This window comes from Borostomias antarcticus (genome assembly GCF_949987555.1).
Source record: "Borostomias antarcticus genome assembly, chromosome: 2".
Classification (NCBI taxonomy): Eukaryota; Metazoa; Chordata; class Actinopteri; order Stomiiformes; family Stomiidae; genus Borostomias; species Borostomias antarcticus.
This window is the reverse complement of record NC_140235.1, coordinates 14,504,263-14,532,146: the sequence shown is the minus strand read 5'-3', so window position 1 is coordinate 14,532,146 and position 27,884 is coordinate 14,504,263. Positions and strand designations below refer to the sequence as shown.

The window sequence follows — 27,884 nt, the reverse complement described above, 5'->3', positions numbered from 1 at the left end:
AAACGGAGAAATGGATGGCACCACAGGAAAAGTCTTGACTTGTCCCTGTGCCTTGACTACAATAAACAATAACTAAAATAAACAATCCCCTCATTACTTAATGCTAATTATGTCTAAAAGAAAAGGCAGCAAGTAATGATTCCATATGCAAATGCCTTTTACTTTTAAAATGTTGAAAGCAATACAACTGCTTCAATGACAGCGATAGACATCGCCTTGATACATTTATTACATTCATAAAATAATAAGAAACCCATCTCCCCTCAGAACAAGCAGAATAACCGTAGCTTCCCAGAACAGTCCTGCACATCCCCCTCTGCAGACAGTCCTGAACATGGATCTGTTCAACACAGCCAGTCCATCGGAACATGGATCTGCTCAACACAGCCAGTCCTTCTGAACATGGATCTGTTCAACACAGCCAGTCCTTCTGAAGATGGATCTGTTCAACACAGCAGCGCAGAGGCAGACTCACTCTGTACCACATGATGCGCTGTGACCACAAGTCCATACGTTCAGGACCCACTGGTAGTTCACCAACATTAACATGTCATATCACACCCCCTCATAACATACATTCAGATAGTTTGTTTATAAAATGGAAACTAGAATATGTACAAGTCATTACTTTGTCCTCTACACCAAGTAAACATATTCATCTTAAATCAATCTGAATATTGGATGTACAAGGAGGCCTCTACAACAGCAACTTTAAGAACACAGATTTAAACCAAAGGGAATTATAACCCAGAGACGGGCAGATGGCTGGAGTCCTTAGAGGCCGCTGGCTCAGCTATACCTGCTGCTGCGACTGGGACTGCTGTGTCTGGACGAGCTGCGACTGGAGGAGCAGTAGGACCTGTGGATATCATGACCAAGTCACGTCATTATTACCTCACGTCATTATCACCAAGTCACATCATTATCACCAGATGATATAATTATTATCAAGTCACATCATTATCACCAAGTCACATCATTATTACCTCACATCACTATTACCAAGTCACATCATTATCACCAAGTCACATCATTATCACCAAGTCACATCATTATTACCAACTCACATCATTATCACCAAGTCACATCATTATTACCTCACATCATTCTTACCAAGTCACATCATTATTAACTCACATAATTATTACCAAGTCACACCATTATCACAAAGTCACACCATTATCACAAAGGCACATCGCTATTACCAAGTCACATCATTATCACTGAGTCACATCATTATTACAAAGTCACATCATTATTAGCAAGTCCCATCATTATTACCGAGTCCCATCATTATTACCATGTCACATCATTACCACCAAGTCACATCACTATTACCAAGTCACATCATTATCACTGAGTCACATCATTATTACAAAGTCCCATCATTATTAGCAAGTCCCATCATTATTACCGAGTCCCATCATTATTACCATGTCACATCATTACCACCAAGTCACATCATTATTACAAAGTCACATCATTATTACCAAGTCACATCATTATTACCAAGTCACATCATTATTACCAAGTCACATCGTTATTACCAAGTCACATCGTTATTACCATGTTGCATCATTACCACCCATGCCCCATTATTACCTCACATCATTATTACCATCACATCATTATCACGTTTTCGTTGGTGTGTGTGCGTGTATTTGTCTGTTAGGATTAGACAAAAACTACCAGACCAATTTTAATGAAACTCAGTGGAGGCAGTGTAGCATGGGTCAACTTAGAACCCATTACATTCTGCAGTGGATTCGAATCATGGGGCGGGTCCACGAGCCGCCCAAACACGGCCAGGCTGGCCAATCACCTCCATTCATTTTTTGGACTAGAATTACGCAAAAACTACTGCTAAACTAAAGACTGCTTTTCATGAAATTTGGTAAAGGGGTGTAGCATGGGCCAATTTAGAACCCATTCAATTTGGGAGCAGATCTGCATCACGGGGTGGGTCCATGAGCCGCACAAACATGGCAGGCCATTCACCTCTATTCATTTGGCACTGGAGCGAAAAATTCCCCCCATTTATTATCAATAGGGGGAATTGAAACGGCAATATCTCGACATGGGAAGATCATAGACAGGGTTTGGACCGTCATAAAAATTGACCTAACGAATGCAACAATACCAAACATGTGCACGCACAGAGCCACGAAATGCATTCATGGGCGGAGGTCTGTGCTCTCTGAGCACCATTTCTAGTTCCTAATGAAAATAATCACACCCAGGTGGTGAAGCAACCGGTGCTTATGTAAGTAAGCAGTGTTTATGAGCAATGTCTACTGCCCTCTAGTGCTGTGTGCAACGGTATTGGCGACTCCTAATTGGTCTAAATATCATACTACGAACAGATGGACATACACGCGCGCGCGAACACACACACACAAACACACACATACACTCGTCACATATGGAAGTGGCTGCACCTCTTAAAAAGGGGCACCGGATATTTCCTCCAGTGTGAAAGTGTGGCTTAGTGGAGATCAGCACGAATTACATGAACATAACTGTAAACAATAAGACTGACAATTTCAATGACGGTTGACTGTCTGCACTAATGGAGCTCCACCAGAGCTGTGTCTGGTGGTGTGTGGGGGCAGTCTTACCTGGAGCTCCTGGAGCTGTCACTGCCCGGTGGTGTGTAGGGGTTAGGGTCAGGGTTGGGTCACAGTTAGGGTTAAGGTCTGCGTCAGGTTGGATCAGGGTTAGCGTGGTCTTACCTGGAGCTCCTATAGCTGTCACTCCGCCTGCGCCCTCCATGTCTCCTGCTAACGCTCCGGCTACGACTGGAGTAGCTGTTGTCTGAGTCGGACCTGAAGGACCACGCACATGCGCGATGTTAGCATTACAACAACACTGGTTTCTCTACCAGTATAACCTGAGTGTGCGTACAGGGTGTGTAATGTGTAGTGTCCAAACCATTAAAGACATTTTAACTAATAATGTTGTTAGTGTATTCTCCTCAGGGGGTAGGGCGAGTCTCCATACCTGGACCTCCTCCGCCGGCCATATGAGCGACTTCTGGAATGGCTTCTACTGTATGTCCGACTGAGGGAGACAATCACAACAACAGGTCAGTCACTCAGTCAGGAGCATCAAGCTGCTCTGGAGAAACTATTTTTAGTGAGACATTCAGACTGGAGCTGCCATCTGACATGATAAATGGTAAATGGATTGCACTTATATAGCGCTTTTATACAAAGCACTTTACAATGAAGGCCTCTCATTCACCCATTCTCACACACACATTCACACACTAATGGCGGGAGCTGCCATACAAGGTGCTAGCCTGCTCATTGGGAGCAATTTGGGGTTCAGTGTCTTGCCCAAGGACACTTTGTTGTCAGGAGGAGCCAGGATTCGAACCCCCGGCCCTACAATCAGTGGACGACCCGCTCTACCTCCTGAGCTACAGCCGCCCACTGAACAGTGCTCAGTGGGATGCTGCTGTATACTACTAGAATGTAACATGTAGAGCAGCGATGCACGGCCGTGGAGTGGTTAGAGCAGTGATGCACGGCCGTGGAGTGGTAAGAGCAGTGATGCACGGCCGTGGAGTAGTTAGAGCAGTGATCGGCAGCATTGGCACTGATATGACATTTCAACACAACATACTTGAGTTCATGACATTTACCAGCTAAAGGAGGGGCAGGACAGAGGAGAGTTTTTATTTATTTAACTAGGGAAGTCCCATTGAGATTATAATCTCTTTTTTGATGGAGCTCTAGACCGATGCTAGCAGCAGAGTGCTGGTAGGACAGGTGATGTCAGCCCAGGTGAGAGAATTGAGACAGGGCAGGTGATGTCAGCCTAGGTGAGAGAGTGATGAGACAGGGCAGGTGATGTCAGCCCAGGTGACAGTGTTGAGACAGGGCAGGTGATGTCAGCCCGGGTGGGAGGGATTAGAACACCCAGAGTTACAGAACAAAGCACAGGGATAATTATGTGATTAAAAGACAGGGAAATGTGCGCACATCAAAAAAGTGCGGGTGCTGGACCAAACGAATAGACTGAAGAAATAAAGACGGTCCGCACACTGTATAAAGCTCCCAACGTGAGTTTTATTAGCACAACGTTTCAGCTGTAAGGCCTTTTTCAAGGTGCAGTCACGCTGTAAGGCCTTCGTCAAGGTGCAGTCACAGTGACTGTACCTTGAAGAAGGCCTTACAGCCGAAACGTTGTGCTAATAAAACTCACGTTGGGAGCTTTATACAGTGTGCGGACAGTCTTTATTACTTCATAATTATGTGATTAGCCACCACTGTTTTGGTGAAACTGCACCAAAAATCAGCAACATGTTGCTTTTACACAGCATTGCATTGCACCATGAGGAAACTTTAGCAGGACAGAGGAAACAGCAGCACATGAGGAAACTTTAGCAGGACAGACCCAGACTCAATAAGACTTGATTCTACAGAGGTGATTCAGTATGACATGGAGGATTCTACAGAGGTGATGTCTGAATTGATCCCAAATTACCTTTCCTTTCAGTCCACTAGTAGCTCCTACATGACAGGGACATATATGATATCATCCTGTGAAAGTTGTGGTGTATTTTGAGCTTGTGGGGATTAGCTGTACAGTACCTGTGACTTTTGTAACTACAGTAGGTTCTGCAGGGAAGGCCAGTCATGTGTGTGTGTGTGTGTGTGTGTGTAGGTGTGTGTGTGTGTGTGTGTGTGCGTAGGTGTGTGTGTGTCTGTGTGGATTAGCTGTACCGTACCTGTGACTTCTGTAACTACGGTAGGTGCTGCTACGAGACCGTGAGCGCCGCCGGCCGTCTCTCCTGTGACTGCTGCTGCTGCGACTCCTACAGTCAACAACACGGCTTTGCAATCAACAAATCACACGCTTCAAGTAGAATAACTCTGGCGATAAACAAGTGCAGTCAACATTTTGCTCCCACTCATGATACATGTTCCTTTGTGGTACTGAAGATGGAGTGGAAACATGCTATTTTCTTAAATATATTAAATGTTTAAAGGACAGGTTCAGACTTAAACATTATAAGCCATGTTAAAAGGTTATTTACGATGATATATAATGGCCGATATCAAAGTTTCATAAAGTGATGCACTCTCAAGATATAGCCTGTCGCCGCTAACACACTCAATGGATCCATAGGTGTAGACAAAATCCCTCAAAAACACCATAAACTCGTTTTCAAAGACAGGAAACTCACCAAGTGGTCACTGGTGTCCGTTGATGTTCTGACTTTTTTTTTTTTGATTTGAGATTTTTTTTGCCAGAACATCAATGGACACCATTTGATGAAACTTTGATATCGTCCGTTGTATATGATTGTAAATAACCTCATAACATGGCTTATAATGCTAAATTCTGATCCTGTCCTTAGTGTTATTCATTTTATGTGAATAGTATTTAAATCCTGGAACTCTAAACTCTTTAGTGAGAAGAAGAAAGGTCTTTCAGTACTTTATTTTCTGGAAATCCAGAAAAAAACACAAATTACTCTCTGAAGTCAGTTTTATGCTTGCTTGCTCGTAGCTATTTCGCAGCAGGCTTGCAGCTAGCCAATAGCAGGCTCATAGTGCTTAGAAGGTGCATACTGCAGCTTTAATAAAGCAAAGTGAAACCTAAGACGAACATAATTTGATTAAAGTGAAATTATATGCTAATCACTATGATGCTCAGACTGTAGCCAATTTTCATGCACAAATTTGTTGAATTTGTAAAACATAAAAGGGTGAAAAATAGAATGTACACATATATAGCCACCGTTATAGTCATATAATCAGTCTGACCTGGATGAGTAGCTGGAGCTGGACCTGCTCCTGGACCTGCTGTAGGAGGGGGAGCGGCCTCTGGAGAGGGACCTATGGCTGGACGCTGAGCGGGACTTTCTGGGGGATCTGCTTCGGGAGCCTCTCCTGTTCCCGGCCTCGGACGGGGGGGACCTCTCCTCTCCGCTGGAGCTGTCCTGGTTCCGGGGCCGTTGGTTCAGCCTGGCCGTCTTCCTGACCTCGTCGAACAGGGACCCCGGCCGGACCCTGCTCCTGCTCTTGATCTCCATCCTGACCCCCCCCTGGCCTCCCACACTGTCTGGATGTCTGGTCTTCACGGTCAATGGGGACAGGTTCCCTGGCTGGATGGCAGACATTCCTTTCAGGGGCTTCCATTTGAGGTCCACTACACCTCTAGTTGCTTTGGCTAGGAGACTTTCTTCATTGTGTCCTCTTGCTGGCATGACAATGGCCCCAGATATCACAGACTGTTTTACCAGAGGCTGAGAGAGGAACTCACCATCATTAGTCACCGTGTGCAGGGGGTTGGTGAGGGGAGCTTCACGTGGTTCCTTTGAGAGAACCTGAGGAACAGGTGGCTCAGGGAGAGTTTCTAAGGTGCTGTGTTCTGGGGTGCAGATCTCCATGTCATCCAGTGACTCTAGCTGGTCGGGTATCCTTGGCATGTGTGCACTGTTTGGGTCCATTTTGTTGGCAGAGAGATCTTGAGGTTCAGATTGTTTTAAGTTTGCTTGAAAACTTTGTTTGGCTCTCGGTTCTTTGGTCATTTCTCCGCAAGGGTCTGGCGGCACTGACCTGTTATTGGACGAAGTTGGATTTTCCCCTTTGCTACCAGGTCCAGTGGCAGGAGACTGGCCTGGTCTTCCTCTGACAGCCCCTGAAGAACCATCCTTCACAGAGACGTGTTTCTGGTTCCGATGTTTCTCTTTATGAGAATCCTCCTCCTCCTCTTCTTCCCCGAACTCCAGCGGGGGCTGCCAGTGAAACGTTTCCTTCAGCTTCTGATGTTTTCTCTTGGATCTCTTTCCCTTCTCCTTGGCTCGGTGAGAACCTGGCTTGGTGGCGTTTCTCCTCTTGTGTTTGTGCTTCCGTTTCGGCTTCTTCCTGCTCTTGTGCCTCTCCGCCTGTGCAGCCGTCTCCGTGTTCGGGCTCGGGGCGCCTGCAGGAGATGTGGGCATCTGGGCATCAGGCTTCACAGCAGCTTTGTTCGTCTTGCGATCTAAAGTCAGGGAGTCGTGGTGCTCGGACTCGGAGCTGGCCTCGCCCTCCTCCTTCTCAGACAGGTGCTTAGGCTCCGCGGCCGCCATCTTGGTCAACACCTTCTCAGAGTCACTCTCTGAGTCCCACCCAGCAAGAGCCACCAGCCTCTTCTCAGGAACATTAGCAGCTTTGTCCGCCGCTCCGTCGCTCCCCACTGCAATGCTGGGACTTTTCTTCTTGCCGAGTTTATCCCCGTCGCTGTCCCATTCAGATTTACTATTGTGCTCCTCCAGTGGCAATGCCACAGACAGTTTGTAGGCCTTTGCCTCTTCTTGGGACCTGCGTTTATCTGTTATTGGCTGCACACTGCTGAATGCCTTTGAACCGTTTCGTCTGAGACTGTCTTCACTCCCTGATTGATCCTCAGGCTCTGAAAGGGGGTTTTGGGCATTGGGCGGTGGAAGATACTTGTCTAAATGCTTGATTCTCTTCAAAGATCTGTAATACTGCTTCCATCCCCTGTCTACAGACTTCATATTGCTGCTGCTCCTCTTGTGGGAGTCGTAGGAGTCGGACCTGCTGGAAGAGGAGGACCTACTGTCGTAACGACCAGGTGAACGTGACCTGGACCCCGATCTACTTCCACTTCTGGACCCGCTGTACGATCGACTGTAAGATCTACTCCTGAAGGACCTGCTGCGTGAACGTGTCTTGTACCTGTAGCTCTTCTTGCCATGGCTTCTGTCACTGTGGGAGTGGTCTGGGTGACTCTCTTGTGCGGCGGCGGGTGTGACCTCTTTCCCAACCTCGCCGCTGGCAGCCTGCCCAGTAGGGGTGAGGGATGCATGAGTCGTCTTGGCCTTGATCTCCTGAATGCGGACGTAGGACGGTTTCCAGGGCTTCTGGTCGGGTTTCCAGCGGGAGGGAGGGGGACTGTCACTCATGGAGATGACAGGGGCGTTCTCAGGGGCCAGGGCGGCAGGTCCAGGGGTGGATTTTGTTTCTCCGCCCTTCAAAGGCTGCTGGACAAGGGACTCTGGCTTTGGTTTGGTGATGTTGGCCAGCTTGGCCTTCCTGGGGGATCTGGACGAACACCGCCTCCTGGAGCGTGACGAAGACCTGGATCTGTACCTAGACCTGGATCTGGACCTTGAAGGGGATCTGGACATAGACCAGCTCCTGGACCGGGACTTTGAGGGAGATCTGAATCTCCCACGGGATCTGGAGCGGCTGAGTGAGTAGGAGTGGGAGTAGGAGCGGGAGTTCCGGGACGAGAGGGAGGACCGGCGTCTCTTCTTTCCCGAGGCAGAGCTGGGCTTCCTGCGGGAACTGATCTTGGTAGAGGGGGAGCAGTACGGGGAACTAGACTTCCTGTCAGGCCGGCTCGAGACCTTTGAGCGTCTACCTGAAGATGGTGACCTCTCACCCTCTGAGAGGGCAGGATCTTTGAGTTTGCTTTTGAGGCTTTTGCGTCTTTTGGCTTGTTTGCGTTTTTTGGCCTTCTTCTTGCGTTTGGCCTTCTTCTTCTCTTTCTTGAGTCGGCGGTACTGGCTGGATCTCTGGGAGCTGCGGTCCGAGGAGAGCTCCGGTGACTGGGACTTGCTTCTGTTGTCCCATCTGCTCGGAGAATGCTCATTTAATCTGCTCAGAAAACATTTACACCATCACCAGCAAGAAATTACACCCAGTGACTAATTTGTGGGAAGACCTAAAGCACTCACAGCTCAATGTGAACGGTCACATCAGTAGCTTTAGCTGTTACTATATAAAACAGAGTCATACTTCTCTCCTTTGCACCACTTCTCCACACAAGGTGGCTGGTAGGTCTTGGTTCTCTCCATCTCCTCCTTCCAGTGTGGCGGGGTCTCACTGCTCCCCCTCTCCTCCTCTGAGGCAGAGCGGGACTTGGACCCTGGAGGGGTGTGGTACCTCTGCAGAGAGAACCAGCCAGCGTTCTCAACACACAAGGTACCTTAAAATGGTGCCCTTTTTCTGATGACGGTTAGTTTGCCTAACCTTATTCCCTAGAGCCTTCTCCTCGTAGGTCAAAAAGGCTGTGATTATTGATTACCTTATTTACATGAAGTCAACATCGAAGGTTTGCTTTTGTGGGGATTAAAGGTAATGTAACAATGCAAAATGCGGAGACAGGCAGTTATACCATGAACACACAGGCAGAGATAGATAAGAGATTGGGACAGGGACAGAGAGAGAGACATTGGCAGGGATTTTAGTTAATTTACCCTTTTGTCATGAGGGACTCTCTTAACACTTGACTATATATTCCATGCTCTTGTGTTGAGCATCTGAGGCCTGATTCCACTAGTTAAGGGGGCAGGTTTGAAACAGCAGGCAGGGTCATTACCATCGTTCCTCTGCCTTTCATCTTGCGTCCTGACTTGGTCACCGCTGGCTTCAGCTCACTGGGAAGTGAGGGTGCCTGTTGCTCAGTTCTGGAAAATGCAATTTCATATTAATTGAGTGTTATTAGAATGCTTTACCATCATCCGTCATTCTCTATACCATCCATTTCTATTCCTGAGATGAATGTTTAATAACAATAATGGGGCCTTATAATGGCAGGACAGGCATATTGCAGCCAGCATGAGTACATACGTGGCTGGCTTCTCTTCCTGAGCTGGCATGTCCCTCCGCAGCAGGAAGCGGTTCTCTGGCACTGGCGGGATCTCCTCTGGTCGAACCACGGGCTTCTCTCGCTTCACACCCTTCTCTCCATCCTCCCCCTCTTCCTCTGCCATCTTTCCATCCAGGGGGCTGCAAGGCAGCAACAAAACAAACTATTCTAAATATTTGTGATTCCGTATGCAAACCAGCAATGGATGAGTCTACTAATGGACAAGTGTTCAATACAGGTTGTTGTTGGACACACTACAGTCCAATGCAAACACAGAATGAACACACTGATCCATATTTACAGGACTTCTGTCATATCAAGTGTCAAGTTAAATTACATAGGGTCCTGTGAATGTCTGACGATCAACAGTGACAATTCACCTTCTCTGACCAGGTGGTGCTACATCACTGGGAACTCCCCGTTTGGACCCTCTCTTCCGCTTCTTTGAGCGTTGGCTCTTGGCGCGTCTCTTCTGCTTGTGGTGTCTGTGCTTTCTGTCTGATTGGCTGTCAGAATCGAAGGAGGAGGAGAACTCAGATGAAGAGTCCTGGGAGCTGAGGGAGGAGTCCGCAGAATGGGACGTCCTTCTCCTCTTGCCCTGAAGTACTAGGAAAAGGAACATAGCCAGGTTATGTGCTATAACAACATTTATTTAACAACCATCTGAGGTAAGCACCATGTTGCCATTTTGGGTTATAGGATCAGTACTGGAACAAGATGCTTTTCAAACAAGTGCACAGCAATGCTACCCCCCCCCCCCCCCCCATGAAGCATGTGTCTTTGTGGAAATGATGGAATGGAAACATGGAATTTGTTTTTGAATGAATAGGATACACTAACCTATGAGAAGCCCAACATGTAGAACAAGGATTAAGCAAGTCAGGATGCTTTTACATGTCTAAATGGATTTAAAAAATAGAAGTTCCCCTGAGTAGAATAAACTATACTATTACTGAAGCATGGGCCAAGCATGGGCCTAGTTTCAATGTTCAATGTAAAATGTATGGGCAATGGGGAAAAACAACATCTAACAAGTACAGTAGGACCCCACTCATCCGAACTTCAGAGATCCGAACCTCCCGGTCTACCGGACAGGCTTAAAAACGTTTTTTTTTTTTAGCCTGCTATCTGGTTACTGGTGGGATTTTCATTACAGTACTGTATCCTACTGTGAATAAAAACAGAACTGTATGTAGACCTACATGTTGCCTGTAGGCTGTAGCCTACTGTCACGTTTCATTTCTTTGTTACTCTAAAGTCGAGCGCAAAACGCAAACGAGTCTGCTGCGAGAGCTGCATTCCTTGGTAGCCAGAAAGCGCGTCAGCAACCTGAAGCAGAGGAGCATCGAGTCATTTTTCGTTCCCAGTTAATGGACTTCAGGAACACAGACGTGTTGTGAGCATGTAGATTAGCCTACTAGGCCTACTGTATTTGTTAAATAATAGCCTACAGCCTAGGCCACGTTAGCCTACATCGGTTGTTTTTTTCTTTTAGGCTACGATAGCCTAAGACTCTACAACTTGTCTGTCATTTCATTTATTTATTTATTGATCATCATTTGCTCTAATTGTTCTAATGTTGGGTTGTTTTTAGGCTATACCATTTTGTTCTGCGAATACAGTAGCCTATCGATGCAGCGCAGGCCTCATTTGAGAATAAAGTAGGCTACTGTATTTGATCAAAGCACGCACTCAAGTGGAAATTAGCTTATTTTATTATAGGCTACTGTAGGCCTATTTTAGGCTAGGCTATATGAGTTTAGTTGGCTATTTGATTGCAATTTTGATGCATTTTCACAAGTAATTAAGGGTATTTATCGGTCTATTATGAGTCTATATGAAACAAGTATACCACTTATTGAATTTGGTGCATTTTAACATAAGTTTCAGTCATCCGGACATTTCAGAGATACGAACGACCTTCGGTACCGTTGGGTTCGGATACGTAGGGTCCTACTGTAGTACCATTAGACGTGAGCTCTAACAATCTGGTGTGGAAGGTGACCAGGCTGGTCAGACAGGCTGCTGCATGGCACAGTCATGCACAGACAGAAATAGTCACCTTGAATTCTCATCATGGTTATCAATTATGTAGCTGTCCCAGTGGGAACACGTTACAAGCTAAGCTTCAGCATGTGATGTCAGAAAACACTCAAGAGACCCTGCTGTACTGCTGGACATGACCAAACTTGACGGTTGGACACTATACCTCGCCAGAAATGTGCCCCCAGGTGCTGGGCTCGCACGCACGCTCTAACGTACATGGGTCAAACTAATACCCAACCCCTCGATTTCATCGGGAGGGGCATTCTCCTGGAGACAGAAATAACCGAGGCCACATGAAAAGGTGAAGACAAGTTCAAATGCCAGCAGTCATTTCTTGGTTGGCATGATTATGTTGCCGTAGCAGCATCTTGTCAGTGCCTTGTTGGAGCCATAAAAGCAGGGTCGGTGGTCAGCTGGCAGCTCCACACGGATCAGAGATCAGGTTACAGCCCGCTCTAACACCTGGGGGCAATGCCCTTCACATCAAAATGGCATCCCCTTACTCCCAAAAAAACTACCCAGTAACATTGATAGGCAGCACTGTTTTAGCATTGAAGACTAAGATAAGACACAAAACAAAAAGGGCGCAAAGCTATTTAGAGAGACTCTGAAATCCATTGCTGTGAAACTATTCGACACTTGGTATAGGCAACAACAGTCCAATCTGCTCGGTAAGGGGGATAACAGAAACCCTTCAATCCATTTACTTGACAATGAATATCATGGCATCCGCACGCTGCCTACTGTCTGCTCCCGGCTGCCTTTGGGGGAAGGATGACGGGATAGGCGAAGAGCAGAGAAAAATTTCATCGGTGGGCACTTCTGTCACTGTGTGTGTGTGTGTTTGTGCACCTCATCACTGTGTGCTGTACAAAAAAACACTATGACAAATAAAGTGGTTTGTTTTTGTAGTGCTAAATGAATGTACAAACAAGCCCCTACTGTAGGTCTGAAAGAATGTGAGCCCTCACCATCATTAGCAGACTTTGTAATCAGCTGGCCACAGTCCACCACCCTGACGTCAGCGTAAGGTCTGCTGGCCGAGTCCGTCTTCAGCCCCTCGATCCGCTTGATCACCTCGAAGCCGGAGATCACCAGTCCGAAAACGACGTGGACTCTGGAAGGGCACCGAGTGGGTTTTAGGTTGGCAAACATCAATGCAATGTATCCATACAGGGGCTACTAATGGTAAAAATAATGCAGCTGATATCCGTACCCATCTAGGTGAGGCGCCGTCTTAGTCGTGCTGTTTGAGGAGTCGCCAGATGTTCATTGACACGAGTTGGCCGGTTGTGTAACATAGAGGATAGATCGAGAGGAGGGAGAGAATGAGAACAGACCACAACAGCCACCTTCAACAGAACACACATCCAACCATGGAGACCATCTCCAATCTTCTGTAGATACGTTTTAAATCTTTACTTCAGCGGTTTAGATGACAACATGACAGTCCGTTTACACATGACTCAGAAGAGAAGCGAAAAGGGCCAAGGTGTCCCGACTCAGAACCGTGCGGTGACTGGCAGGAGATGACATCTGTTTAGGAGGCAGCGTTCTCTGTACTGGAACAGTGAAATGCTGAACCGTGTAGTGAACTTGTCCTCTGTGGCCTTCTCAGAAATGTACCCTCACACAGGCAATTGTGTAATAATCATGCTTTGATTATACAAATTAGGCCTGTCTGACCCAATAACATTTCACGTACAGTGGATGCGACAGTTCTGCATGTTATGATAAACTACTGAGCTTTTACTTCCTGTCTACATTCTGCTGAGGGCCTTCATGTGGCAGCAGAAAACAATCTACACATTCATATTCACTAACGCCAATGAGACTGAGCTGTACACACTGATGAACTCTCATTGAAATATTCATGATGAGACGTGAAGGTTTGTCTAGTACAGACTACAGAATGAGAGGGAGAGAGAGAGAGAGAGACAGACAGTTAGAGACACAGCCTTGGAGAGACACATTACCTTGGAAGAGCAGGATGCTAGAGTTTCTGCAATTTTACACAAAAACGGCAAGAGAGAAATTGTAACTCATATGTAGGCACAACGAATGAATCCATGTTTCTCTGCACTACAAATTCTAACTGTATGCTGACAAGGGGGAAAGACATGTTGATGCTCACAAAACACCACACACAATGAAACAAAAAAGACTGCCCGCCTGTCAGGGACAAGCTATATGATGAAAAGGACTTCTACTGTAAGTAAAAAACAAACCGGAGATTTACAAAACAGCTCAGTAAGAACACTACGCATTGATGATACGTCCGTTTGTCAATAAGTGGTCTAGGTAGGTTGTAGCATCATGTACTGCATCGTATCAGCTCCTCACACTACATCCAAATCAAAACTTAAGGTAGCCCTGTTATCCATTCAATCCTCATATCTGACTTGGTCTCGAGAAAATGCACAAGAACATATCCAAGCTGCAGCCCGTACAGATCAGGTGCAAGGACAGAAAACACAGATAGGAGAGCGGGTGCCAGTGGGTCCCCTGGCAGAAGGTTAACACTCACATGAAGAACTGGGAGCCATTGGTGTGTTTCCCCCGATTGGCCATTGACAGCAGGAAGGCCCTGTCGTGTTTGAGAATGAAGTTCTCGTCTGTCGGGAGCAGAGAGAGAAGCAGAAACACTGTGAGCTCCAGTCCTCTATTGAGCTACAGAGAGAGAAGCAGAAAATGAGCTTCAGTCCTCTACTGAGCTCTAGACAGTGGTAGGGATTAGAGGGAGAGACAGAAGACCAGCGGTTTCCCATTCTGGCCAGGGAGACTGGGTTTGAACCCTAGCTGAACTGACACACTAATCAAAACAATGAAACTAACTTAGTAGTTGCTAACTGGTTGGGGTCAAACATGGGTCTGAACAATCTGTAGATGAGAGAGCCATTCAGGATGTGTGCAACCTATGACCTGTCTTTCCATCGTTCAAACAGCGCACTGCTCACAACTCTCAGTTCACCAATCACTGTTAATGATCCTACACAGAGCAGTCTAATGGACAAAAAAAGATGTAAGGCTTGAATAGCTCTAAATAATTAAGTTATGACAAGAATGGCCAGACAATATACAGGTGCGAGCCCCCTCCGTATACTGGTCACAGCAGCCATCTTTACGTAACTGGGTGTCATGTTTACATTGTGTTACTGAGCTGTGTTCATCTCTTACCTTCTCATTTTGCAAAAGACCACACTCTATAAATAAAAGAATATGTTGAACATTTTAGGCAGGAAGATTGGAGCTTTCAAAAAATGAAGCATACCTAGCCTCCATGCTGGTTCAGAAAGCCCACTAAGTAAACAAGAAGCCCACTAAGTAAACAAGAAGCCCACTAAGTAAACAAGAAGCCCATTAAGTAGACAGTGGGCAGTGAAGGTGTTAGAGGAAAGCCATGCACACCTATATGCTACAGTACACACCCATGCAACTGTAGACTCATGCATTACCAGTTTAGACCAAGTGACCAGACTCCTGTTTAGATTACAATATTAATTTGAATCAATTAATTTGACAAACTATCAAACTTACCTTCAAAGTAGCCCCCATATATGGACTCCCCCCCTCTGCCATTCCCTACAGAAGAGAGCAGATTTACACACAACTAAATAACCCTGAGAGAATAATGAGCTTTCAGTGCAGTGATTTGTTCGATTACACATATTGTTATCAAAACATTACTTCTCAGGGTAGATGACATGGTCACAACATAATTATGTGCAGGTTAACCTTCAGTGAAGTCTCCTCCCTGGATCATGAAGTTCTTTACAACTCTGTGAAACGTGGAGCCTTTAAAGCACAACTTTTTCCCCATGGTTTTGCCGGTTCCTTTCTCACCTATGAACAAACGAAGGGTTATCATGTTGAAATAACCAAACAAACCCCCAGAAACATGGAAATCCACAGTGTGGGCCTACAGGAAAGAAATTGCTGTCTGTGAGTGTTCTGAATGTTCAGATTTACATATAAGCTAAGGTGAAGTATAAACGGTGCAGTGAAACAGGTGGGACGGGGGAGAGTCTGCATAAACCAGATGACCTTGTTTCAGACATCCTCTCATTAGACCTCCAGAATGTCTGCTGCTCATTAAAACGGCCAGGGTCTTCTCCTCCAGATGAGATACTGAGACCATGCCCCAGAATAAGGGGCAGGTGGGGGTGTATTCAGCTGACAAAAGGCTGTTGTTGCGTTCCAGTTGCATCGGACACTGGGATTTTCCGTCCGCGATGTCATACCCCAGTTAAAAGCGTTCTAGAAACAAAAGGTGCCCTTTTCTGTAATTGTCTAAACAAATCTAATGGTGTTGTGTCTGTTTTAAACTGGGTTGCTAATTTTGATGATGGCGCTGCAATTTGGAATCCTGGAGTGTGCTGTATTAACGCCCATTCCACCCACTCCTATGTACAGTAACGTTGGTACTGTAATATGGAATTCTCATACAATTAACTTGGCATCGCTAAGCAATTTTTTCAGGGGGACACTTCACAGAATTCAAAGTGATGATTTGAGGTTGTTTTTATATAACTATATAGGCACATAAGCTGAAAATATGAAGGTAGACTATGATACGTAATTGTAGGAGAGTCAGTTACTTTTCGGTTGCAGTTTAAAATATCGCTAGTACAAGCCCAGAAATCAAGTCGTCGCAGAGTTCGGGCTTTAAAAGCACCCTCTACGCTACTCACCAGTACACAGACAGAGGAAGTTTTTGCTCGTCTTGGGACAAACATCGGAGAAAAGCTGAAAAACTATGCGCCCAACTGAAATAGATACAAAACTAAGTCACTTTAGTTATGCTGCAGACCAATGATTTAGAATGGCCCATAAAATTATGAAATTCCTACCCTGGATGGGGTGTTCCAAAATTGTGTCCAACAAAGATGTCAATTGTATACAACGGCAGACATCAAAGTTTCACATCAATGTTGCACTCTCGAGATATAGCCCATCGCCGCTAACACACTCAATGGATCCATAGGGGCATAGACAAAATCCCTCAAAAACACCATAAACTCTCATTTTCAAAGACAGGAAACTCACCGAATGGTCACAGGTGTCCGTTGATGTTCTGACAAAAAACAAGAGCTCATGGTGTTTTTGAGGGATTTTGTATATGCACCTATGGATCCATTGAGTGTGTTAGCGGCAACAGGCTATATCTCGAGATTGCACCGTTTGACGAAACTTTAAAGGTATAATATGTTAAATGTGGATTAAAATAAACATTTTTTCAAAAATAATACATCCATACGGCTTTGCGAAGGCTGCAAAGTAAAAGTATTGCTTTTCCATAAAAAATGATATTTTGTCTGAAATTATTACATTATGAAATGTTGACGGCCCGACAATGACACACTGTTGATATCATACCAGCCAATAGTATTACAGCGTTGGTACTGCGCGCTGGGTTGCCAGGTACTATTCTAGCTTCGCCACTGTGAGATTAGCAGTAGCCAGCAAACGTTATACTTCCATGAATTAGCAGCATTATAGATGTTAGTTAGCATCAAGTGTGTGTGTGACTATAAAACAGCAGCTTTTCCGTCCACTTCCGCTCACTCTTTTCAGCTAAACGTTTGGTTAAAATGGTCAAGTTTTGTTGTCCTGCTTCTCCGCCTGAGCCCTGTGAACCGTGCGATACGAATCTCAAAAGCTCAGTGACCGAAGAAGAAGCAAAAGTCGGATAAATATCGGGCCAGCCTTTGCTTGTTGGACGGAGTTTATGGAGTTGTATGGGATAAAGTCGCATGCTGACATGGCTACTTTTCTACTAGACCGGTAAGATAGCTAACTAGCTATCGTTATCTTTCTTGGAATCTGCATAGCCAGACCTAACATTATCTCCACACTACAGCATCTAACGTAACTTATTACATGGCACTCTGAAATACTTGATTGTGATTACTGATTAGTGTAACGTTATGTTCCTCTCGGAGTGAAGATCTTATCACAGTATGACTGAAACAGTCATACTCTGGCATTTTGGCAACCAATATGTTGTGTTGTTGCAGTTCTTATCTTTAGACACTAGATGGGGGAAATAATCCACATACTACATATTATACCTTTAATGTCAGCCATTGTATATGATCGTAAATAACTTTACAACATGGCTTACAATGCTAAATTCCGAACCTGTCCTTTAAGTCTCAACTCAAACATGAAAGCAATGAATGGAAGACCAAACATCATAATTAGCAAAACATGAAATCAAATGTAGCCAAGGTTTCTCTTACCTGGCTCCCTGTTGAGCTCCACATCAAAGTAGCACTGAGGGCGGTCTTTAATCCCCATTCTGATCACGCTATCGGCAACCTGCAACACAAGATGAGTGGAGGAGGCTGAGTGGCTCAGCAGAACAGCCAAACTCAACAACAGTCCCTGTACTGCCCCTTGTTAATCGCAGTTCATAATGAACATTGTGGCAGTGTAGAGAGTGAGTGAGAGAGGGAACGAGCTCCCTCTCGGTAGAAACTTGTCCTGTCTGGCAGCAGAGATATGCAAATCTGAGCACAGCCCCCTAACCACAGCTGCCCCCACCCCCCGTACTCCCCAGTATAGCTATGTCACAGCCTGGACATGAAAATACCACTGAGCTGAGTCTGTGACTGAAGTTTACGACATGGTGAACGTGTGGGTGGGGGGACAGGCGTTGCTGAGATTACAGCATGGTGTCAAAAGCTGTTGTGCTAAAAAAATAGCTTCCTCACTTGCTCCAGCACGCATGCGCACAGCATGCTGGAGCAACGCTTGCGCGCTGTGCGCATGTGTGCTGGAGGAAGTGGGGAAGCTATGTGTGTCTAAAGACGTTTCTAAAGATCATATTACAGAGGCATGTGGAAAACCACAACAGGCCTACGCCCCATTATAAGCACAACTAGCGATTCATAAAGACAGATTGATGAAAACAACCGTTTCGCGGCAGAAATTAGATTTTTAGAAGCTGCATTCTCAGTGCCCCGTCCACCGCCATTACATGGACATACTTGGCTCGCGCTGGATTTTAAATTTCTTCTACAGGCCTCCGAATTACACCAAAGTTATCTCGGTGAGTGAAACGTCTTATAATATGCCATAAATAAGGTCCAGGTTGTCAAAAACGAGCATTGTCCTTTAATGTTACGAAAGAGGGCAGGTCGGCGTCAGACTCATAGCCTTTCATTACACTAAATCAGCTCGCTAACAGTCTAAAAAGTGACTACACTACCAGTTAGCAGCTTAGCTAGGAAACATGGTGCCGCAAGCTAGCTAGATTACATGCATCCTCATACATTCACAGCTAGCACAGCCAAACATCAAGCAATTTCAACATAATACATAGCAAGCCAGCTAATATTAGGCTAGTTAACACTAGTACAGGGTTCCTACAGCTTAAGGCATGTTTGATTTAATACTTAAGACTTTTTTTTTAATGCCACTCGGAATTAAATTTAAGACCATCTTCGCAATAACCAAAATTGGAGAAAAAACAATTAGGGTTTAGGCACAATAATATTATTGTGTATTATGTGTGTCATTCGCAGCATGCTCCATTGTCAAGGAATATGATAGGCTGTCTATGATTCAGGAAGTGAGCATGCTTGGGATCTCTAACATCAAAGCTAATGCTCAGCTGTTAGCACAAAGCTAAAGCAGAAACACGCTTGGTTGAATAACAAATTTTTGTTTAATTTGCTCTCCCCCAACTTCGCCAGCTACCATAGCCCTTTTCCACCAAAGTAACTCTGGTTCATGAACCGGTTGGTTTCAGAATTCTTGGAACCTTGGTTCTATCTAGGGAACGGGCCCGTGTTTCGACCAGTTTTGAGCGGAACCGTTGTACGTCATTAGCCTGGAGATAAAGGCATGTGTAAAGTTGTTTAGGTGGGCTATCAGACTGCCTGCTCTGAGCATCCGGGCCACAAACTAAACCGGATGCAGATACAGTACCGGATGAGTTTTGGACAGGCGGGCTCAAGACAGGATCTAAATCTGATAGTGAATGGATGATGCAAGGTTACGTTCCAACAAAGGTTCTCACACCATGTTGATAGTCAAACTTTAGCATTCTGTCAAATAAATTTACCTTCACAAGCCATCTGGCCTTAGGGTTAGCCAACTTAACATAATGTTAGCTAGTACTAAACCTTTTGAATTATACCATATCAGCATATCATGCAGCTACGAAATTATCTAAAAGACAGCTAGCTAACAAGCACACCATACCTAACTACTAGCCTAGTTGCTGGGACTGAAACTGAACAAAGCAAAATTTAATATTAGCTTGTGAGCTATAGAGCACAGTCTACAGCCAAACAGGTGCGTTCAATAGTAGCTAGCTGCCTTGCTGGCTAGCTAGCTAGTTTCTTCTTTTTTTTAAACTAGCTAATATTTCTTAAGGCTTAAGCTAGCCAGCTAACTTTAGTCTATGCTATATCTAGATAGCTCACCAGCTAATGTTACAGTAGCAAGCTGTGTTTTGCTTTGTTCCCAGTCCCAGCAGCTTGTACACCACACCATACCTTGTAGCAGGGTTGTACATTAACTTTTTTAGCACATAGCACTGGTGCTACAGGGGTTGATAGTTCTGTAGCACAGAGCCAGAAAGTTGTAGCACAGGTATAAAATGTCCATTATCACCTCTACTGAACACAAGTTATGCAGTTCATCACTTAAAACCACCTGGAAAGGGATGTTACTGTATGTATACAATATGAAATAATAACAAATGTTTTCAGACAAGCATCTTTAGGTTTTCCCAGCTTTTGCTTTTGTGGTGTCTTCATGATTTGGGTCATCTTCTTTTTCATTAATAATTTCAACATCTTTTTCCTTTGCTCGTTTGTTTGGGTTTTTCTCTATGATCTGAACAAGGAACCAGTGTTTCCTGTGGAATTGATCTCTTGGTGTGGTGGTGCCAAGCTGAAGGCAGCCAAAATAAGGAGGATTTCTATACCAAAGCAAGGGTCTGGGCGTCCTCCCCCAAAAAAGTTTCAGAGACCTAGTTTCCTGTATTCTGGAGACTTTTAAAGAATGAAAATAACAAAAACAAAATGTATAATTGAAAAGTATACTGAAACAGCATGTTTAGCCTACATGAAATATGCTTTCTTTAATTTTGAGTTATGGAGTGAGAATAATAGATAACTTTTTTATTAAATAAAACATTCTATGTTTGATGCCCATTGATGCTTAACTGGCATACTCATTCCTTCTAAATCATCACTCTTTCTAATCTCTCATCCTGCCCTGTCCCCTTCCTTCTCCTCTCTCTTCTCCTGCTCTTCTCTCAACAACCTCTATCCTCTCTCACCTGTCCCTCCACTCTGTGCTGGTCCTGTCTTCTCCTACCACAATCACTGCCTTTTTTACATAGCTTACATAAATAATAGGCTAGATTAGGCTACACTTAACTGATATTTTGGTTACTAACGTTACAGTAATTATCAGTGTAACTGCTTTAGCCACTGACCGCTACCATTAATATTATGGAAGATGCTACTAGTTGTTGTGAGCTCATGAGCTAACTGGCCATCTCGCTCTTATTGTACAGGATTAGCATTGGAAGCATTGGAACTGATGTGTCCAGGCAACAAGACCTATCTTAATTTATCAGACATCATTTCATGTCATTTCAATTCACAGTTATTTCAGTGGCATGACTAGCTTCCGTCCTACCAGTCCTGAACAGAAACAAGCCAGCCACGCACATAAGCCAGGCTGGACCTGGCCTGGTTCTGTGATGTTCCTCTTTGGTATTTTCGCCTCCACCACGATGTGTATAGTACTGTGATTTGAGAATTTGTGCTATTATTATAGCAATGGCCAGCCGAAGTTGGTGTGTGAAGTAATGCCATAAAGCGATACGGATTTTTCTGTGAAAATAGCGGCAAGAAGAAGCAATTTGGGGGGAGTGGTGGGAACGAAAGAGGCAACATTCAGCCTATTACAAGGCAGTGAACCATCAAAATATTTTTGAAGCTGTAAAAGGTTTTGATAAACATTAGCTAGTCTAGCCAATGTTAGAGCTGGCTACAGCTAGCGTTAGAGATGGCATGTGAAGCAGAAGGTGACTGAAAGCTAACGTTTCTGACCTGGAGTGGGGACCTTTGGAGCGTAGCTTATTTCTTTACAAATCAAGATAGGCATCAATGGCATAAACAACAGTCCAGTTTAAAAAATAAATAATCGAAAATTGAATTGAATCTTGACCTTGAGATCAAAAATTGAATCGAATTGTAGATTTGAGAATTGTGACACCCTTAGTGGATAGTCGGTGGATATGTGCTATTTAAGCGCAAAAACATGTTTTTTATATAAATGGTGGGGGGCTGCAACTGTGGCCACCTCAGAGAAAAGGCTCTCATCTTTTGAAACTGTCTTCATTTTGGTGAGTTACGAAATAATATCTGTATGGTACTGCAGACCAACTGACAAAAGTCAATGGTGCAATGAATGGTTCCTGGCAGGGCAGTATACCGGGGTATAGCCCTGAATAGTAAGTGACCTGGACCAGGGCTAGGGCAACAGAGCAGACAGACTTATCTAGGGAAACAAAGCAGAGACTGTAATCTAGGTCGACAGAGCAGGTAGACAGTAAGCTAGGGCGAGAGAGCAGACAGACTGTTAGCTATGGCGACAGAGCAGACAGACTGTAAGATAGAATGACAGAGCATACAGTTAACTAGGGTTAACTAGGGTGACAAAGCAGACTGTAAGCTAGACTGTAAACTAGGGTGAAAGAACAGATCGACTGTTAGCTAGAGTGACAGAGCAGATCGACTAAGCTAGGGCGACAGAGCAGACAGACTGCTAGCAAGGATGACAGACAGGGCTCTGAGGTGGGACCATTTTACTCACATTTGCGACTAAAAATAGTTTTGTGCGATCAGAAAAAATCATTTAGGAGCACACTGTGCGAGTACTGTTTTCAACTATTTCACTCGCATTTTTTGCCTAAAATAAATCCATGCAAATTGGATCAAACTAGAGTCAAAGTTTTGCGCACCCGTATACAAAACTACAAGTCCCACAACTTTTTAATTTTATTTTTTATTACAAGTCCCACGACTGCAACCTGCAACGCGCAGAACTCTCGTGATGATGCCCGATGACAGCTCAGCTGCCCTCACTCAAAAATGACTGTGCAGACGCCGCCCCTGCCAGTAGCCTAATGTTAACAAAATGAAGAAAATGAAGCCCAGTCAATCGTATATTTGCCCGGAAAAGTGGAACCAAGGAGAGAGAGGAAATCGGCGAGGGGGGAGTCGAATCAACTGTCACTCAAAAATCGTTGTTTACACAAATGATACGATTAGAGAACAGCATTGCACCGTAGCCTACCAGTAACTTACTGGATCCCCATCAAAAGGAAATGAAATGCCGTTGACATCTTATAAAGCGATTTTTTTCCTGAAATGCGTGTCATAACGATCCAATTACATGTTCCATTGCATCTACATTAAACTAAGCTTTTTCACAGATTTGACAATTTTTGAATGATTATTTGCGAAGATATTGGGCTTTCTTCCCACGTTTTTTCACGGCACCGGCAGCTGTTTCATATCCCTGCCTAAGTTGCAAAGCATTGTGAATTTTCATCTACCCCTCGGTTTCAAGTCAGCATCTGAAAACTCTCGTTTTGGAGGGCTGTTTGAACGTCCACTTGCCCTCGATATGCGCCCTAGCCCTAGAAGCTAAAAGGAATGGGACACACTACCCTACGCGTGAACACGCAAAATGTAGGGGTAGGGACAAGGGCTAGGGCTAAGGGGGGTATTGGCATTGGGCCATAGTCTTCATTAGGACCAATGCACATGATGCAGTGTGTGGGAATACAATAGTCTTCATTAGGACCAATGCACCTGATGAAGTGTGTGGGAATAGTATAGTCTTCATTAGGACCAATGCACCTGATGAATGTGTGGGAATAGTAGGCTATAGTCTTCATTAGGACCAAGGCACATGATGAAGTGTGTGGGAATAGTATAGTCTTCATTAGGACCAATGCATATGATGAAGTGTGTGGGAATAGTAGGCTATATTCTTCATTAGGACCAAGGCACATGATGAAGTGTGTGGGGATAGTATAGTCTTCATTAGGACCAATGCACCTGATGAAGTGTGTGGGAATAGCATAGTCTTCATTAGGACCGATGCACATGATGAAGTGTGTGGGAATAGTATAGTCTTCATTAGGACCAATGCACCTGATGAAGTGTGTGGGAATAGTAGTCTCCATTAGGACCAATGCACCTGATGAAGTGTGTGGGAATAGTATAGTAGGAGAGGATGAGAGCTCCTATGGAGAGCAAGTTATTATCGTTTATTGTTGTTGGCAGTAGGCCTAATGTGTGTGTTAATAAAAGTGTTATTTAAATTATTTCGTTGCGCTCCTAAATTTCTTTCGGTGCTCCTAAATTTTTTCATTTAGGATGTGCTCCTAGTGAAAAATGTTAGCTTAGAGCCCTGACGACAGAGCAGATAGACTGTTAGCTAGGGCAACAGAGCAGATTGCTAAGATGGACAGTGACACCACCAGGCAAAAAGAAAACTACAGGGGTTAAAATGAACTATATTTACTAGCAAATGGCTGGCTGGTAATTTTTTTAATTTACCAGCCAGTTGGCTCGTAAGCCAAACATTTTGTTTTGGACACTGCTAGCTATTATTATATGCATACTACTATAATATTGATTGAGAATTGCATGAGACCAAGATGACATGCTAAATAGTAATAGCAAATTGCAATAGTAAAAAGCAACTTATTATTTTTGTCTGGTAAAAAATCTGGCTGGCTGGTAAGCCAAAACGTTAGTTTTAACCCATGTACACAACACTGGAAGCTGCTCTGCTCTCCACCAACCAGAATACTAGGGCTGTGCAATAAAATCAATAAAGCAATAAATTGAGATTTTTGTCCCTGCGATACTGCATCAATTTTCTGTGGTAAAGTATTGATAGTTGTTTGTTTTTTTTAAATTGCACAATGAAAATATACAGAACAAGACAGGCAATAGACATATTTAAAATTTAAAAAAATGAGGGATAGAATTCAGTCACATTATTTATGTTTTAAAATTGATTGAAAATGTCCTTCATTCCATAAGCCCCTCGGTTTCCATTGACAGGGTTTTTTGTCTGGGAAAATCTGTTGAAGTCTGACATATAAATCTCTCCAGTTATAATGTCCCAGTAATAATGTCCGGTCAAAATAATTCCCTCTAAGCACAATTTGAATTGTATTACAATAGGCTAAAATTACATTTCCACATGTTCTGATTCCTTCTTTATAAAAAAATTTAAAATAATTATGTGTAGGCTATATGAAGGAAACAGTCGTAACTTGCCTGCCTAGCTGACCAGCGAGTGAGAGGGCAGGCTACCATATCGTGTATAACCATGATGTTATAAATCTAGACTACCTTCATTGTGGTATTTCTTTAGCGCAACCTATCAATAGTTGCTCAATAAACAGTTGTAAGGAGTTCTAATACTCATACTCCAAGTCCGAATAAGTAGGCCAAGATTTGACAGGCAGCTAAACTAAATGCCTTCCCAATCAACAAGACGTGGTTATAAAAATGACAGTTTTATTGATAAAAAGGGTAAGGGGGAAAGGGAAAACTCTCATTACTATCGTGAATTCCAAACAGACTAATATAGCCTACTTCAGTTAGCGTAATCAATCCGTGCATTGATCGATGTAATCTGTGCAAATAGGCATCAAAGAAAGGCTAGATCCTCAAATCTGATTCATGCAATTGAAATAAACATCTTAAAGTCGCACTGAAATGAAAAAAGCATTCTGTCCCATTTTGGTTCACATAATTAGTCATAGTGTTCACCTATTCAACGATGTATGCCAAAAAAAATTACAAAATTCGACTTTTGTCAATCTTAAATTAAAGTATATAATTTCTTACTTCCTGGAAAACGGTAGGTCACGTGCAATGACAAGAGGTACCTTAGATTTTAGGCCAATAATCTCATGACATCCACCCATCAATCAACGCTATCCTTCTATTGAATCCGTCTAAAGTTCTTAAAACCCGTCCACTTGTCAATGTTCCAATCAAATTCCTCTAAACATATATGTCCCACCCTCATAGCTTGTTTGCGTCGGAAATACGTCAAACTATGGAAGTTAGATGATCTCCGTTTCAGTGCGACTTTAAAGTAGTCTACAGTCGGAATTCAAAGTAGCAAAGGTGATTAAAAGTGAAAGTTTTTTGTTGTTGTTTCCATCACTTACTAGAACAAAACTATATTTTACTCAAATGTGGTTCGTTGCTTTAATAAAATGTAGCATATTACCAAATAACCCCCCCCCTCCCCTAAAATGGTATAGCCTAAGTCCAATTGTGTGCAACGTCATGTGTGAAGTGCGTTGTTCAAAACTCATCCTACGCGGGAGAAAAAAAAACTACTGGTCAATATCCACTTTAAGTAGCCAGGTAACTTAGTTGTATTGTTAGGAATTAGCTATGCCGGGACCTACACATAAATCCGGATCGCAGAAAAGGAAGGAGAAAAAACACAGGGAGCAATCCAGGGCACTGGACCCAAATAAACAAAATGTTCTTACAAACTTTTTTGTATCAGCGCAGTAGAGCCAGGGCAACGTTAACTGCCAAGAAGTAGAAGAGCTAGCTAACAGAGAGGATTTATGGTGACATCTGCATTGCGCTGCGGATATTTTGCACACTACCTGTAAGTGTAGCAGGAGGAGAGAGATCATTCAGCAAATTAAAAATAATAAAGAATTATATGCGCTCTACAATGAGTCAGGAGAGGCTCAATAACCTGGCAATACTCTCCACTGAGTGCGAACTGGCTCAGAAGATTGACTTTAAAGACATTATAAAGGACTTTGCATCCAGGAAGACCAGGAGGATGTTGCTGTTAGAGCCTGAGGCAAAGAGGAAGAAGCTATAAGGTAGGAAAATATACTTTCTACATCTAAGCATTGTGTTTTGAGTGTAGCAGATCTTTGTTGACCTGGTTGTAAGGGTTTGTGTGTGTGTGTGTGTGTGTGTGTGTGTGTGTGTGTGTGTGTGTGTGTGTGTGTGTGTGTGTGTGTGTGTGTGTGTGAGAGAGAGAGAGAGATAGTGTAAGGATGTGCGTGACTGCACGTCATGTGTGCTTATCTAGCCCTTAACACTGCGTAAGTCTCTCTGTTTGAGAGAAGCAGGTTGGGGGGGGCCCATTCACTGGACTTTTTCTGGGGCCCAGTCATTACTTTGCACGGGCCTGGCCGCTTTCCAACTTTAGAAAGAGCAGCCTTAAACTACAGTTCAAAGAAAAGCTTAGCTAGTAGCTAGCTATATTAATATAATTAGTTAGAGATACGAGAAGGGAGGTAGCAGGGACTAGGGAGCGACAACAGAGCTCAACAAGCCTGCATAACAAGGAAATGCATTCCTGAAATGCAAGGATAGCACAATACAGACGACAGCTAGCAAGAGTTTTGCTAGCGCGTTTTAGAGTGCTAAAACGAATGCAATTTTACGACTAGCAAATACATAGCAGCTCGTTGTCCATGTTCCTTACATAACCAGCATGGCATGGACTGTTCTCATCCAGCAAATACTCGATCCGAGGCGCCTTTTACCGCTGGCCTAGCTAATGCTAATATACGTAGCTATCGGTAGCCTTAGCCTAGCTAGATAGAAATCAATGTTTAAAAGCATGCAATCAATTTAAAACCCCGGGCAGACAGCGACATAAGAGCCATACTGCTAAAAACACATGACAGTTTTAACAGCTCAAGCGTATTAAATCGACAATAACAAGAAACAACCTACCTATTAAAGCGCACTGTGCTAGCCAGCACACCCGGGTCAAACCGCTGTTTTCAACACTGAGCAAACTGTTTTACGGCAGTGGGAATGTTTTTAACTTTTCAGCAAAGACAATGGAGAAACAAACCAATCTCTATGTAGCCAGATAGCTTCTGCTTGCTATGGCGACTACATAACTTATCTATGGAAATGTCCCCATTGCCTTTGTTTCGCTTTTTGTTGTGCAATCTGTGTTTCATTTGATTTGATCTGAGTGATGTGCGGCGCAGCTGGTGCTAGCTAGCTCTCCGTCAATGTAACAATGATATTTAGCTACATAAACCCCCTGTAGATATGAAGGTATCGTAATTTCAGTGAAAACCGTGTTTTTTGTTAAACAAAATAGCTCCTACCAGAGTTTCTTCTCTATCTCCGGCAGGCTGTGATAAAAGCAGCACC

At 44.0% G+C, this 27,884-nt stretch overlaps 1 protein-coding gene across 5 annotated transcripts; it reads right to left on the bottom strand.

Annotated features, from left to right (window-relative positions):
- Positions 1-100: 100 nt before the first annotated feature.
- nktr (natural killer cell triggering receptor) lies at positions 101-27,884 on the bottom strand. 5 transcript variants are annotated; one of them, XM_084458992.1, is made up of 17 exons: positions 27,839-27,884; positions 17,901-17,979; positions 16,350-16,424; positions 15,394-15,501; positions 15,196-15,240; positions 14,186-14,273; positions 12,875-12,904; positions 12,630-12,775; positions 9,993-10,218; positions 9,594-9,752; positions 9,343-9,430; positions 8,760-8,908; positions 5,778-8,618; positions 4,736-4,822; positions 3,001-3,060; positions 2,733-2,825; positions 101-859 (listed from the first exon to the last, which is right to left on the bottom strand). In XM_084458992.1, the coding sequence occupies exons 2-17, from the start codon at positions 17,956-17,958 to the stop codon at positions 790-792; spliced, it is 4,323 nt and encodes a 1,440-aa protein (XP_084315118.1). In that variant the 5' UTR covers positions 17,959-17,979; positions 27,839-27,884; the 3' UTR covers positions 101-789. The 5 variants fall into 5 exon arrangements, with proteins under 5 accessions (XP_084315118.1, XP_084315119.1, XP_084315117.1 ...); XM_084458993.1 differs by lacking the exon at positions 27,839-27,884 and adding an exon at positions 27,574-27,674; XM_084458991.1 differs by lacking the exon at positions 27,839-27,884 and adding an exon at positions 27,450-27,587.